Raw genomic sequence first — 16,691 nt, forward strand, 5'->3', positions numbered from 1 at the left:
GGACTAATAGGATCGAAGATACATAACTAAGGTCCTTTTGCCAGGCTACTCTATTTAATTTTTGTATCTCATTGTATTCTATTAGTTTAATTCTATCATTTGAGGTACGAAACGTCACGATTGGACTAATGGGACCGCAGATACATAACTAAGGCTCTTTTGACAAGCTGATGTATTTTATTTTTCTATCTTATTGTATTCGATTGGTTAAATCCTATCATTTGAGGTACTGTACGTCACGATTGGGCTACTAAAAACGAAGATACGTAACTAAGGCCCTTTTAACATTTTGCTGTATTTGATTTCTATCTCATTATATTCTATTAGTTAAATTCTATCATTTGAGGTATCGTACGTCACGATTGGACTAATAGGACCGAAGATACATAACTAAGGCCATTTTGACATGCTACTCCATTTAATTTTTATACCTCATTGTATTTTATTTGTTAAATCCTTTCATTTGAGGTACTGCACGTCATGATTGGACTAATAGAACTAAAGATACACAACTAAGGCCCTTTTGACATTGTTCTGCATTTGATTTTTCTATCCCATTGTATTCTTTATATTAAATCATATCTGTGGGGTATTAACAAACAAATGTACTATTACAAATTAATAGTACTTAATTAACAGAACTATTCCTTCGATAACTCTGGCGAGAAAAAATGGGCTTTTCCTCATATGTGCAAATAATTATTAAAATTTAAATGGTTGCAATAAACAATCAAAAACAATTTATAGGTTTAGGTAAAACTAGGTAAAAACTTACCGCTGGGTCTAATTACCAGGGTTTGCACTACAAAACAACGAACGAAATCAATTTAATATGCTGCATGGGTTCCCGTGCCGGGTTGCGTCTTTTCTTTTCAACGACTCGTGCTCTTCTTTTCAAAGGGACGCATTCCTCGAGCCCGATGGCGGTACTTATAGGGATCGTAGGAATACAGGGAGGACAAATGTATTGATTAATTTATACAACCATATTTGAATTTAAACATTCTCCCCCCTTTAAAGGCCATAAGGTCTTTAAAAAACAAAACGAATTCTAAATACTATCATTACTTAAACAACTAAACGATAATTAATACAAACAATTCCTATACAAACCTTACACAAATATTCAAAACTTAAACTACAATAAAAAAAATTAAAATTAAAATGGTGGTTTCGTCGCGGTTATATTGACAAAAGTCGAACAAAACAAAATTAATAAAACCGTTGTAAAGCGGCCAAAAAAGCTTCCGAATCACTAGCTAATTCAAGATTTAAAGCCTTAGTACCGCAACATACAAATAAGCATGCCTCGCGAAGGCGCATCAGCTGCATTATTTCGAGATTCGATATAATGCCAAGAATAATTTTGACTATGGGACTGGATATACGAAATGCGATTTGCGACGAAAGTTTTGAATCTCGAGTGGGAGCTTTTAATCCAGTGCAATACGATTTGAGAATCTAACCCAGCATACACATTTTGAAATATTATATGCTTCCACGACTCTAACACAAACGACATAAGTTTTACCAAATAAACAGCAGCTAACCATTCTAATCGAGGTATAGTAATCTGTTTTATAGGAGCTACTTTCGATTTGGCACACAGTAAATTAACTTGAACTAGGTTACGAGTATCAATACTACGAATATAAACGACACAAGCATATCCCTTTTCACTAGCATCGGCAAATCCATGAAGCTCTAAGATGGGACATGAGGAAATATTCAAAAAACGAGGAATTTTGAACTGTGAAATAAGAGATAGTTCGCTCTTATATTGCTCCCATACACGAATTATTTCCGAATTAGGACGATCATCCCATTTAAGACCGGTTGCCCAAAGTTGTTGGATTAAATGTTTAATGAAAAAGGTAATAGGTGTTAAGTAACCACAAGGATCATAAATTCGAGCTAATTCGGACAAAAACGATCTTTTGGTACAAGGGACGTCTTGCAATTTGACTGAAAATTGAAAGACGTCGGACTGTGCAATCCACTTCAAACCAAGGATTTTTAATGAAGGACCATTTGCTTCTGGATCAAAATTAATGGAGTGAGGATTAATATGGGATTCAGGAAACTGCGACAACAATTTGGGTTCATTCGAACACCATTTCCGTAACTCAAAGCCTCCTAACTTTAACAAAGCGACTAATTCGTCAACTAAAGTTTGTGCTTCTTCGAGAGTCGAAGCACCAAAAACAAAATCATCAATATACGAAGCATGACGAATAAGCGAGACGGCTTTAGGAAAACGAGAGCCTTCGTCTAATGCTAATTGTTGGAGAGTTCTTAAAGCGAGATACGGCGAAGATACTATTCCAAAAGTAACAGTTAATAAACGATATTCCTGAATTTCCTCAGCGCTAGAAAATCTCCATAACACGCGTTGATAATCCGTGTGTTCAGGAGCGACTAAAATATTACGATACATCTGACGAATGTCCGCACACAGCGCAAAACGATTAAGTCTAAAATTCAACAACAGCGAGACTATGTTCTGTTGCAGCTTAGGACCGACCAGTAAATAGTCGTTTAAAGATTTACCGCGACTGGGACTTTTCTGAGACGCATTATATACAACTCGAATTTTACTTGAAACACTATCTGGTTTCACAACGCAATGATGTGGAATATAATACTTTCCCCTTTTCTTTTCGGCATTAGAGACTAACTGCATATGACCTAAATCAAGATACTCCTGCATATGAAAAGAATATTCTTTTTTCAAACTTGGTTGACGAGATAAGCGTCGTTCTAATGATAGCAATCTATTTAAAGCAATATCATAGCTATCTTGCAAACAAGGCGGCGATTCACGAAAAGGCAAAGATACAACATATTTACCCGAGACGTCCCGATTATGCGTTTCCAGATAAATGTTCTCACACAGAACGTCTTCTGGTTCTGAAACTGGCTTTTCCGGTACGTTTTCCAGTTCCCAAAATTTCGTTAACGAAGAATCTAGTGGGTCTTCAATATTTGAAAGACAAACAAGCGAAGTCGACGAAAGGTTAGGTGTGCTAGTAGGTCCTAACAAAATATAACCAAAAACGGTATTTAGGGCATTTGGTTGTCCCGCTTTACCTTCAATTTTACCTTCTAACAACACCTTCGCAAATATGCTACAACCAATTAACAAATCTATAGATTGACTACAGTTAAATTCGGGATCGGCTAACTTCAAATTTTTAATATAATTCCACGTCGATATGTCAATTTTGGTGCTCGGCAAATCCGAGCAAACCCGATCTGTAATAATAGCCTCCAAGTGAAACACCGGTGACTCCTGATGACGAGGTTGGATAGAAAAACTTATTTGACCTTGATTCAGTTTCGTTTGCATCGAATTGAGTCCGTTAACTTCAAATGAACAAGGAGTTTTAGGCCAGCCTAATCTACTGGCAGCTTTGCGACTAATGAACGAACTCATTGAACCTGAATCTAGAAGACATCTCAAGGGCTGTTTACATCCCTTACTATCAATCGCGTGAACTAAAACAGTACCGAGCAAGATTTCCTTTTTTGTTTCGTTTTTCTTCCCTACAAAACTAGCAGCACAATGTGATATTTCAGGCGAATTTTGTTCGACTCCCGATGCCCCTGAATTATTAGTATTTTCTGTGGACGACTGACTATTGCAACGATTTCTATCAAAGTGCAACAAACTATTATGAAGGTGACTATTACATTTACTACATTTAAAGGCCTTTGGACACGACTTGACAGAATGATTAGCCTGATTAAGACACCTAAAACACGAGGAAGATTCTTTACAAAATTGGTATCTTTCTTTTGGAGATTTTTTCAAAAACAACGAGCAATGGTTAAGAAAATGACTTTGTTTACATAAAGCACAACATATTGACGACGAATTTGTAACAAAGGATGAACTACTATTATGCCTTGACACATTAGAATGTTTATAATTACACTTTGGCTCCGTATAAGTTGGGGCCTGCGATGTTTTCTTAGATTCACTTACGCTACTATTCAAATTATCGTAAGCAATGTACTGAGTTTCAATAAACTCTACCAATTTTTGAAATGACGGGATTTTATTCGATTTATTTTCTAACTCAAATAACTTTACTGAATCCGCGTCTAATTTCGACAAAAGTAAATTAAACATAATAAAATCCCAATGTTCTGTCGGAAGACCTAATGTTTTCAATGCGGCTAAATTTTCTAAAAACGTATCTACTAATTTAGCCAGATTTTTCGAATTAACTACCGATATTTTCTGTACGCCCAAGATCGCATCCCAATGCGCGGTCGCACAACGACGAACATTTGTGTAGCGTTTAACAATTAGATCGTAAGCAATTTGATAATTATCGCTATTTATTGACAAATTACGAATCAAACTAAGTGGAGTCCCTTCTAAACATCCTTTCAAATACTTAAACTTTTCTACGTCTGCTAGGCCTGCGTTATTATGTACAACCGAATTATATAAATCTAAAAATGAACTAAACTCCTTAAAATCACCCTTAAATTTAGGCAGCTCTATTTTAGGCAAGCGAATATTTGATTGTGGAACTACTACCGATCTAAATGGTTCTGGAGTTTCAAATTGTGGCTCAAATAATTCCGCACTAAATAGTTTTATTTTATAAAATTGTTCCAAAAATAATTCCCGAACATTTTCTTCAACCCTCGTATCCGCGTCTGGTACAGAAAGAATATTACTAATAATATTAGTGTGATGTTTTAAGAACTCTTCGCGAATCGAATCTAAATCCTCTAGTCTAATTTTAAATAAAGGGCGAATAGAAACGTCTGAAAGGGACTTAAAACCTAAATCGAAAATTAACTGAATATCATTTAACGCAGTTTTTCTTAAAAATTTGAGTTTCCTATTCTTTTCTTCAAGTTTTTCCATTTTAAATTTTTAACAAGTTCCAATAATATTATACAAACGAAAGTGTACAAAAATGTGGTCTAAAACCCCGAAATTACCGATTTGTAATTCGATACTTTATTAAAACGACGATAATTCCCTTCTAAAAAGTCCCATATGGTCGACTTTACAAAAAGGTCATAAATTATTCTCGAGCCACGACAAGAGACGCAAACTTAAGATAAGAACCCTCAAAACGATAAAAAATACGACGAGACGAAACCAACCATTCAAATTTAAATATAACAAAAAATATTTTTTCAATAAATGAGTTCAAATCCGGCTAGATAGGCCAATGTGGGGTATTAACAAACAAATGTACTATTACAAATTAATAGTACTTAATTAACAGAACTATTCCTTCGATAACTCTGGCGAGAAAAAATGGGCTTTTCCTCATATGTGCAAATAATTATTAAAATTTAAATGGTTGCAATAAACAATCAAAAACAATTTATAGGTTTAGGTAAAACTAGGTAAAAACTTACCGCTGGGTCTAATTACCAGGGTTTGCACTACAAAACAACGAACGAAATCAATTTAATATGCTGCATGGGTTCCCGTGCCGGGTTGCGTCTTTTCTTTTCAACGACTCGTGCTCTTCTTTTCAAAGGGACGCATTCCTCGAGCCCGATGGCGGTACTTATAGGGATCGTAGGAATACAGGGAGGACAAATGTATTGATTAATTTATACAACCATATTTGAATTTAAACAATATCATTAGAGGTACTATACGTCACGATTGGACTAATAGGACCGAAGATACGTGACTAGGGCCCTTTTGACATGGCTGTATTTAATTTTTTTATTTCATTGTTTTCAATTCGTTAAATCCTGTCATTTGAGATACTGTACGTCACGATTGGACTTATAGAAACGAAGATATATAATTAAGGCCTTTTTGACATGCTGCTATATTTGATTTTTCTGTCTTATTGTATTTTATTGGTTAAATCCTATCATTTGAGGGGCTGTACGTCGCGACTGGACCAATTGGAGCGAAGATACAATAGGTAGTTGCAATATATCATAACCCGTTACTTTTAACCAAACATGATGCCAGAATGATTTGTGGATGAAAAAAATATATATATATTCTTAAATTTACTATTTCGTTGTGGGTAATATTATATTCAACAGCGATGCCAAATTTCTGATGCTAAAATGATTGATAATGAAAGTGGGATATACATTTTCATGTATATAATGGCAGCGAGTAAACGGTAAAACCCTGAACTAAATATATATAATATTTTCACTGTACCATCATTTTAGACTCAAACATTTTCTGGAATAAACTTGTATAACTCAGTAAGGGATAAAAAGAGAAAGCGGATATTTTAAAATATCAACACGGTATCAACACTCTAATCAATGAGATGGTTAAAATTTTTGTAACAAGTACAGGAAAAAAGTTATTAAGGTCTTGTAAAGTAGCGTCGATATACAGATGCTACTTTGCAAGACGATGCTAAAGTGATGGTAAAAGCATAATGTATCGATGCGACAATGATAGTAGGATGTATATATATATATATATATATATATATATATATATATATAGCTGAAAAGGCTTTACCAAATAAAAATAAAATTTTTGATAATCATCGTCAAAATTGTTAATTATTAAAATAATAACATACCTATGGTACTTTCTGTTTCACAATTCTCTACCATAAGAATCTTTTTCATTTTCCTATAATTCAGATTATCCAAATCCCTAACTGCAGCCTTCGTACGTTGAATTAAGTCTATTAAAACATTTGACGACCGACTCCTAGTCACGAATTGATGACTTAGTAATCTAGACGAAGATGGACGCTGTCCTGGGGATTTCTAAAAATAAAATTCTCCTAATATATGCAATAAGCTTATTTTATTTGTAATAATTTAATATATATTTGCAATAAATTAAGTTAAGATACAATTTTTTAGGAAATACTCCAATACAAGTAATTTTACATTAGACTTGCTGTTGCGTCCCGCCATATTTAAACTTTTTATTGGAACTTTGAAGAGCAATGTATTCAATCTATGCAACATGTGTAACTATTGTGAAGAACGGAAGGGCATGCGCGCCGACGTCACTCACTCATAATTCTCATCAAGACCGAGAAGAAACAACAACCTTTTTGTAACCTTACTGTGTAAATCTGTCTTATATTTGATATTTGTTCGTTAAATAAAATAAAACACTAATTTTCGTTCTGATAATTGCAGAAATCCGTATATAGTAATATTTCAAACATACGGAAATTTACATGGTCCTTCACATAGCCAGATGTTGATAATTAGTGTCCATAATTCGAAACATTGTGTTCATTGATACCACGCGTGGTGGAACCCTGATATGAGTTTTTTTTTTATTGGAAACTGGTATGAGACGATAGTTAACCTAAAAACACATTTTTGCACGGTATGGTTCTTTTCTATTTTCTTTATTTAAGTAAGTAAGTAAGTAATATAAGTCTTACTCGTTTTCATACATTTTTAGATAAATATATCTCGTCTTCTAATAAAGATTTTAATTAACTCGATTTACGTTATAACAATATTCTAGGAATTTTAGATGAATTCAATAACATTCAATATAGCATAGAAGTGGCTTCACCACTTGTTGATGGTGGTTTTTTAACAAATGATGCTGAACGGGAACAGTTTAAAGATACTTATTGTTACGATAAATGCTAGTCATACCGGTTCCCCACTTATACCTGCTATTGGAAGTTTCGAGACGAGGATCGAATAATACCCTTGACGTCCCGACCGAAGGTCTAAGAAGCGGGCAGAAATTTCTGCCGAAAAAGGAGAGCTCCTATGAGACAATATAATGTTGGAAGCCCGTTTGAAAGAATAGCTTTGGACATTGCTGGGTCATTTCCAGAAAATGAAAATGGACCCAAGTACATGTTGGATTACTTTACTAAGTGGGTCGAGATTTACGCACTTCCAGACCAGAAGGACGCCACCATTGCAGATAAGTTGACCAAAGAATATATCAGCCGATTTGAAGTGCCTTTGGAGATCCATAGTGACCAAGGAAGGAACTTCGAAATCGATCTATTCCAAGGAATATGTGATAGACTAGGCATGAAGAAAACAAGAACTACAGCATATCATCCGCAATCGGATGGTATGGTAGAACGGATGAATAGGACAGTTGGCAAGTATTTGACAAAGATGGTGTCCGATCATCAGCGAGACTGGGACCAATATCTTCCGTTCTTCACAATGGCCTACAGATCTGCTGTTAACGAATCAACAGGCCAGACACCAGCCAGAGTTTGGGTGCTTAAAAAAAAACGACAAAGTCTGGCTCTATAATCCCAAGAAGCGAAAAGGTTGTTCTCCCAAGTTGCAGCAGTTTTGGGAAGGTCCATACTTCATTATGGAGAAGATCAACGCTGTCATCTACCGAATAAGCAAGATTCCGAGGGGAAAGCCGATGACAGTACACCATAACCGGCTGGCGTCTTTCGAAGGTGACCACGACGTAGATGAAGAAGTGGAAGTAAACCAAGTCCAAGATGTGTCTGACTTCACGTTTGAGGAATTCATGGGGACCTATGGAAGTACCGGTAAAGCAAGACATGGTGTTACCACGGAAGAAAAGCAAGATCTACTCGCGCTCCCGATGACTACCCACTGGCCCTTACCATCCCTGCCAGTATCAAAGATGCAACAGGGTTGGCACCCGTCTTTCGAAGGAAGTTCGGTCGAGTTGCAGAACTCCAATGCCAAGTGCCAGCTTCCGGGAAAGCCTTGAAACTCCAAGATGCATCACGTCACCTTTTCTACCTGGTAACAAAAGACACTGCCCGTGACCAACCTACCTACCGAGATGTATGAGAAGCCTTACTTCAGTTAAGAGAGCACGTACTAGAGTCCGACGTGCAAAAGTTGACCATGCCAAAGTTGGAGTGCCGCCAATTAGATTGGACGGTTATCCGAAGTATGGTGGAGGAGACCTTTAAAGGCACAGAAGTCCATGAATTGGTCTGTTGCAATCTGCATAGTTACTGGTGCGGAGAGAAAACCGTCCCTTGTCATTTTTTTACAACTGGAAGTTGTAAAAGAGGGTCCAGTTGCCGATACCAGCATACCGTTCGAGTTCCAGTCCCGACAAGATTCCAGGAGGAACCATCTTTTAAGAGGGGGGCAATGTTACGATAAATGTTAGTCATACCGGTTCCCCGCTTATAGCTGCTATTGGAAGTTTCGAGACGAGGATCGAATAATACCGTTGACGTCCCGACCGAAGGTCTAAGAAGAGGGCAGAAATTTCTAGATTAACAACTCGGGTATAAAACGGACGATTTGAGATTTAAAAGGACAGTCGAAAACAAGTGTCGATTAATAAATTGTTCGCGCGGCTATTTAAATTGTAACTAGTGTGAATGTTTTAAATAAATTATATAAGTGTAAATAAATTAATATTTAAGCGTTTTCTGTGTAGATTAAATGAATAAATGTATGTAAATAAACTCATAGGTGTTGTAAAGTGTAGAACATTTTATAATAAATAAAGTTAATAAATTAGATTTATAATAATAGTTCATTATTTTAAATTAAATTCTCTTGCTAAAAAAAACTTCAGAAAATACGAACTAAATCAAGCTCCCCTAAATCACATATTTCTGACAATAGTCAAAATCATCTCAAAGTTGTAAAGACAATATTCTAGTTGTACCTAGTAGTATTGAGTGCAATATTGCTAACACAATATAAGCTACCAATTTAATTACAGCATCAAACAATAACTTTTCTTTGCCAAATAATAATGGCATAAATGTGGAATCTAATGATTTTTTTGATTCTAAAACACTTCCATTACCCTCGGTTCATACACCATTTCCTGTTTATGATATTGGTCGTAAATTGCCTGTTATCAAGTTTGATAGTTCTTTGGGAGATTAGCTATTCTTTAGGGATACATTCATATCTCTCATCCACAATAAACCTATTTTGTCAAAAGTTCAAAAATTTCATTATTTAAGACTTGCCTTGAAAGGTGAAGCAGGTGATATTGAAACTGGAACCAATCTCTAAAGAATCACATCATGATCTTAAATACCTCATACATATTATATACCTCAATATATATATACACAATTTATCTTAAGTTAGATAATAAAACTAGACAAAAATGGGATTCATAGGTATCAAAAATCGGAAAGCTTAAAAAACCTGATCTTAACAATTTTATTGAAGTCTTAAAGAATAGATTTAACCTTCTTAAAGCACAATAGTCTGATTCAAAATTCTTTTGAAAATCTAACACTGTCAGTCATAAGCCAAAGACCTTTACTTCCACTAATGCATTAATTGTCTAAGGAATAATCATTTTACCAAAAATTGTACCTCCAGTAAATGTAGAAAATGCAGCAGTTTACATAACACACTTCTTCACTTTGACAAACAATTGATACCTTCTAAGTCTCAAGCTTCTGAATCTCAGTCGGATCATGGTAGTTCACGGGAGCAAGCTAGTACTTCCAACGCTGTCACATCTTTTAATACTTTATGTTCAGTGGAAAATAAGGATTGCATTTTACTTTCCACAGCTCAAGTGAGTGTTCTTGATGATCAAGGCAATTCTCATAATTGTAGAATTCTGTTTGTAGAGCCACTAGATAGTGGCTCGCAAAGTACAATTTTATTAGATTCTTGTCCGTTACAGGAATAAATCAAGGTACTTCCAAAATCAATTCAAAAAGATTAGTTATAGTTTTTTCACTGCAGTTTTTTTTTTATCGTGTTTGATTACATCTTGCATTCCGTGTATATCCTTTGATAAAGCTTTACTTAACATACCTTCTAATATATTATTGGCTGATCCTGATTTTAATGAAAGCACATCTATTGATCTCCTAATAGGAGCTGAATCTTTTTGGGATCTATTTTGTTCTGGACAAATAAAACTTGGAAATAATTCACCTATATTTCAAAAAACATTATTCGGTTGGATAATTTCTGGTCCAATTCAATTGAATGAATCAAAATTCACCACAACTCATTGCAATTTTAGTATGAATGATGACACTTCTATAGAGTCTTTATTAAACAATCAATTGGAAAGATTTTGGGATATTAATGAGTATCCTCCAAGTAAGCATTTTTCTCTCGAGGAATCCTATTATGAAAAACAGTTCATAGAAAATACTGTTTTAAACCCAACTGGTCGTTTTGTTGTTAAATTCCCTTTGAAGGAACCTATCAGTAAATTGGGAGAGTCTCGAAATATTGCTGAAAAATGCCTTTATTCGCAAGAAAGAAAATTTGCTAAGAATCCTGATTTAAAGGTTCAGTACTTGAAATTTATAAATGAATATGTAGCTATGGGACATATGACATTGGTTGTTGATTCAAATCTAACTTTACGTTATTTTTTACCTGATCATTGTACTTTTAAATCTGATAGCACCACGACCAAACTCAGAGTTGTATTTGATGGGTCTACTAAGACTTCTTCGGGACTTTCCTTAAATGATCTTATGATGGTCGGCTCTGTGGTGCAGGATGATCTATTTTCAAAACTGATTAGTTTTAGAAAGCACAACTTTGTATTGGGAGGTTATATTGAGAAAATGTACCGGCAGGTACTAGTTGATCCTAAACAGCATTCACTGCAACGCTTTCTTTGGCGAAGTGATCCTTTTAATCCTGTATCTGTGTATGAACTAAACCCTGTTACATATGATACAGCATCGGCTTCATTCCTTGCCATCCGTTGTCTGCATGAAGTAGCTTATAATATTTCAGACACACATCCTTCCATTAGCAGAGTCATTCTAAAGGATTTCTATGTTGACGACCTGCTCACAGATAGATCAACGATTGAAGAGGTTTGTTTAGCATATAAATTCTATTTTGTCAATCGTTTTAAATAATTTTGGATTTGCACTTAGAAAATTTGTTTCTAACTCTCTTGAAATTGCAAACTCATCTAATGACCCTGAATCATTTGTCAATTTGGGCATAGATGAACCTACAAAAACCCTTGGACTTTTATGGCATCCAAAAATGATGTTTTAATGTACAAAATCAGAGACAATTTTTCTGATCCTATCACAAAAAGGTCTATTTTAAGCATTGTCTATCAGATATTTAGAGGGTGCAGAATAGAAATGAAGTCCACTTTATCTACATTTGAGCTACAGAGGTTTAAAGTTAAAGCTTCATAACAAAATTAACCGTTAACATTTTTAAAATATAGATATATATATATATATATATATATATATATATATATATATATATATATATATATATACAATTTAGAGGGTCAAGGAGTAACTTACGACATTTACATTGCTTTTATTGGCCAAATTTGATGTAATAACCCAAAAAAATGCAAAAAAGTGGACTTGGTTCAAATGTATTCTGAAGAATTTTAGGAAGATAATGAATCAACTCGCAAGTGTTGTTAATACACTTTATTTTTATATCTACTTAGAGATCATATTAGAAATATTAAAACAAAATATCACTTCTTTGGTGAAAGGAAAAGTTAAATGATATAAAAAAAAACAAATCGTCGCCGTCGGTATCATTTCTTTCAGTCGCTTCGTTGTCCTGGGTTTGACGAGTTGGCTGATTCCTTGGAAGGTTTCTGAAGTATCCATGATGAATACGGGTATGTAAGGTAGCAGAGACAACATGTCCTCATTTTTTTGAAATTCATTTGTCTTTTGGTAGGGTAAATCTGATCCTGCTGTACAGTCAACAAGGTTTGCACTTCCACGGGTCTTCCAGGACATGTTTTACTTGTATTTTTCGAGATGTCCAAGGTTCAAAAACTCGAAATTTCACTGAAAGATTCATTTATTTTTATTTGGAAAGGTGCTATTTTTTTAAACCTCAACCACTGTATCTTAAGCCAATTGATTTATCTACCTTCAGTGTCCTTTTTCCTGTTTGTGATTGAATCTTCGAGGAATTTTGTGCTCAAAAACTCTTCTCGTTGTAGTTTTACAACTTCCAACTGAGGCTTTTTCACTTTTGCAGTTTTACACTTAATGATGTTGTACCGACAACAAGTACATTGATGGTCTTATGGTTCTTGGCTGTTCTCTTTATTATGCCAAATTCAGCATCATTGGGAAGAAATGAGTGGCCTGGTATCATAAATTTTAAATACATTGTTTCCACATCCAATAGAGGGTCTTAAACAAGTTTCAGTAGAGTATGGCTAGTTTTTTATATTCCTATTTTACGCAGTGATCATTAGTCTCATCCCAGACGTGCATATAGGCCGTGTTGTTATTAAAACAATGAATGCCAAAGTTGTAGATATAAAGATTTCTTTTATAGTAGGCTATTGAAGTGAGTGTTTGGGAAAAGACAATACGTTTTGAAGGTCAAATGTGCAAACATATTTATCTTGCGAGGTTTCCGCGGTATCTTTTTTCAGTTATGCCCGCGCTTGTTCTGCCTGCTTGCCTTAAGTGCAGTTCTTTTTCTTTCTTTAAGTCGGCTATCTCTTTCTCATCAGTTTCAGCACGGATTTTTTTAAATAACTTGTCATAGTTGCAAGTGTCCTTTGAAGGAGGTTTAAAGTGCAAGTTAAATTTTTTGCTGAAGATTTGGTAGTAATATTTTTCTTTCACAGGATTTCTGTTCTCACTTTCACATTTCTCTTTGTATAAATCATACATTTTTTAATACGCAAATCTGAACTTAAGAATCTTTTGTTCTTTTATAGTGGCCTTGGTAGCACGCGAATGACTTTATATGGTTACAACATCTGAGTCGTGAATTTTACGCAACGCTACTTTTTTACTTGCGTCAATAACGGCAGTAACTTCTGTTTTCTTTAAACATCTATATAATCTTTCGCAACTTATTTGTAACATGGTAAGAAAGTAGGTCTTAAAAACCCCTTAGCTAATTATTATGTTCATCTGGAATAACGTACTGATACATCTTTGATTTTGCTTCTTCTGATCCGTCTCTTGTCCGACGCCTACTGACAGTTAAGGCCTTAACTAAGCCCTGCAAAAAACAGTTTTGTTTTGAGTAGTCTACCAGTTTAGAAAATAAATTAAAAAATTATTTCAATGTATCTTCAGAAGAGAACTTCTCACGGCCCTTTTTGGGGCATTTACAATCATATTCAGAGGGAAATATCTTCGCTTGCGTTACCTTATTACTGCGAAATGTGTACTCTTTGCCGTTACAATTCAACTTCCTTTTGTTAATTTTACAGTTTTCAAAGTTCCTCAGACGCGTTCTTCCTCGGGAAATCTCTTTATTTTCCTGTCTGAATGGACAGGAGCCAGGGGGAGAAATGATGTTGCTGTTAGCAATATCATTCGCCTAGCGACCATTCTTCACCTGATCCAGATGAAATATCCATCGCATAATACAACTAGCCAACAAACATAATGTGTAATAAACTGTCAAAAGCCATAAGTAAAGGTTTAAAGCACGTCAACACAGAACTGTACACAGTAAACAAACACTACCTGGACTTGGTAAGTAAATCTGTCAGTAAACACCAGAACTTGCTACTGTCTAGCTGATATTATCAGAACTAGGACTTGGTTCATTATTACACTGAAAAGTTACCTAGTTGGTGCATGTTATAGCGTTGTTAACTCGTAAATGACAAAAAGTGGACTTGATTCACTTCTATTCTGAACCCTCCATTTGATTCTCTTGGACTGTTACTTCCATACACAGTAAATGCCAAGTTAATAATACGTAAAGATTGTGGCAGTTGCAAATCTCGTGGGATGAATCAATTCCTTTGAACTTAGCTTATCAATGGCAACAATTCAAAGATCAAGCCAAATTGCTTCAGAAGTTACAAATACCAGGGCATGCATTATGCATCTCGTCTGAAGTTATTGAACTTCATGGATATGCTGACCCGTCAGAATCTGCTTATGAAGCAGTTATTTATGTAAAGTCAATAAATAACCCAAGGACCATTTCAGTTCATATGCTTTGTGCTAAAAATAGAGTAGCACTTTTAAAATTTTTAACTATTCCTAGATTAGAGCTATGCGCAGCATTATTATTGGCTGAGCTCATGGATAAAATAAAGGATTCTCTATTCTAAGGAATCCTCAACAATGGTTTCATATTTTTACCAAGAAAAATCCTGCAGACCTTTTGTCTCGTGGTATTTCAGCTATAGAGCTATGTAATGCTGATTTGTGGTGGCATGGTCCAGAAGAGCTTTTATTGCCTTGTTCATTATGGCCTATCAATGGCACCCCACTTGTTCCTTATTCAGAACTTCCTGAACTAAAGCCTAATAAAATTATTGTGTTAAACACAATTCAAATTTAAGACTTTCAAAGAATACCCTATTCAAACAAATTTTCTAACCTTACTATACTTACTAAAGTATAATTTCACTATTTGAGAGAGTGAGTCATCGTTTAAAGACCCAGAAATGCGGAAAGCCGTTTGGAAATCCAGTGACGTACACTTACTTTTATTTTAACGTTAATTATATTTTATTTTTCAAATATTAATGTTCGAAATAGGCCACAATATATTTATTTACAAGTTTTTACTGACGTTTCGATCTCTATATCCAAAGTCCGCTTTCAAAGATATAAATGATAGTAATATTTTTTTTATTTGTTTATTATTATATATTTTTATAATCCTATATTGTTTATTTTCTTTTTTTTCTATCTTTAAAAACGGAATAGAGATCGAAACGTCAATGTATTAAACATGTAAATAGATATATTGTGGCTTATGTCCAACCTTCTCCCTAAAAATACAGAATGCCACAAACAAGCAGCTATAGAAAAATAAATATATCTGTCATTTGTATGTTTGAAAACGGTCTCTTTATAGAGATCGAAACGTCCGTAAATTAAACATTTGAATGAATATATTGTGGCTTATTCCCAACATTATTTCTAAAAATACAGAACGACAAGCGAAAAGCCATAGAAAATAAATAGTACTATCATTTGTATAATTGAAAACGGTCTCTGGATATAGAGATCGAAACGTCAATAAATAAACATATGAATAAATATTTTGTGGCTCATTCCCTACATTCCCCTAAAAATACAGAATGCCACAAACAAAAAGCTATAAAAAAGAATTAATTTTGCAGAAAGTTTACTGATACCAACCGGCTGTCGCGAAAGTTACGCTAAAACGTCTTTTGACGTGACCCGTCCTTAAAGAGTTACACAATGAAATTTTTTTAAAACAAATTTTAAGACAGTTTCCACACCACCCCAGAGGTATGTCTTGTGGCGCGATACTTTTTTTAAATGGGTAATCGCCAAGAGCCATATTGTCTTATTAAATAAAATGAACAAAACACTTAAACAGTATAAAACAAAACAAAATAAAATCCTATAAAACAAAATAAAATTCTATAAAAACAAAATAAAAATAATGTTTGATGTGTTTAAACACAAACACTATACACACTTACTATGTTCTTCTCGTTTTTTTTTGTTTTTGGTTTTTTTTTATGCTGATGTTCTTATTAAACTATTAGAAAATATTATTCGCTGTCTAAACCTGAAGATACAGTGCTGCTATCGCTGTCATTATCTTCACCACCTGGTGTAATTATAATTGGCTCTAGTAAAACTTTGATATGAGTGTCAAGTTCCCACATACGATGTTCTTCTTTAATTATGTGGCCTATACATTTAGCCCATTTCTCTGGAGTTACATGGAGGATTGCTTGAATCAAAAGTTTCTTAATTTTGTTTAATTTGAACGTTTTGTTATTGCGTGCTACTTCTCCTTTCACTTGCTCCCAGATAAGTTCAATGGGATTAAGTTCGCAA

The 16,691-nt window shown here is 34.5% G+C and overlaps 1 protein-coding gene across 5 annotated transcripts in view; it reads right to left on the reverse strand.

Moving 5' to 3' along the window:
• Positions 1–16,691, reverse strand: part of Tao (Serine/threonine-protein kinase Tao) — a 468,452-nt gene that overhangs the window by 258,536 nt on the left and 193,225 nt on the right. For all 5 annotated transcript variants that reach the window (XM_072532044.1, XM_072532043.1, XM_072532046.1 and 2 more), the window contains exon 6: positions 6,552–6,744. In XM_072532044.1, coding sequence (XP_072388145.1) covers positions 6,552–6,744 — 193 coding nt within the window. The remainder of the gene's footprint in view (positions 1–6,551; positions 6,745–16,691) is intronic.

This window comes from Diabrotica undecimpunctata, chromosome 5 (genome assembly GCF_040954645.1).
Source record: "Diabrotica undecimpunctata isolate CICGRU chromosome 5, icDiaUnde3, whole genome shotgun sequence".
NCBI classification, from domain to species: domain Eukaryota; kingdom Metazoa; phylum Arthropoda; class Insecta; order Coleoptera; family Chrysomelidae; genus Diabrotica; species Diabrotica undecimpunctata.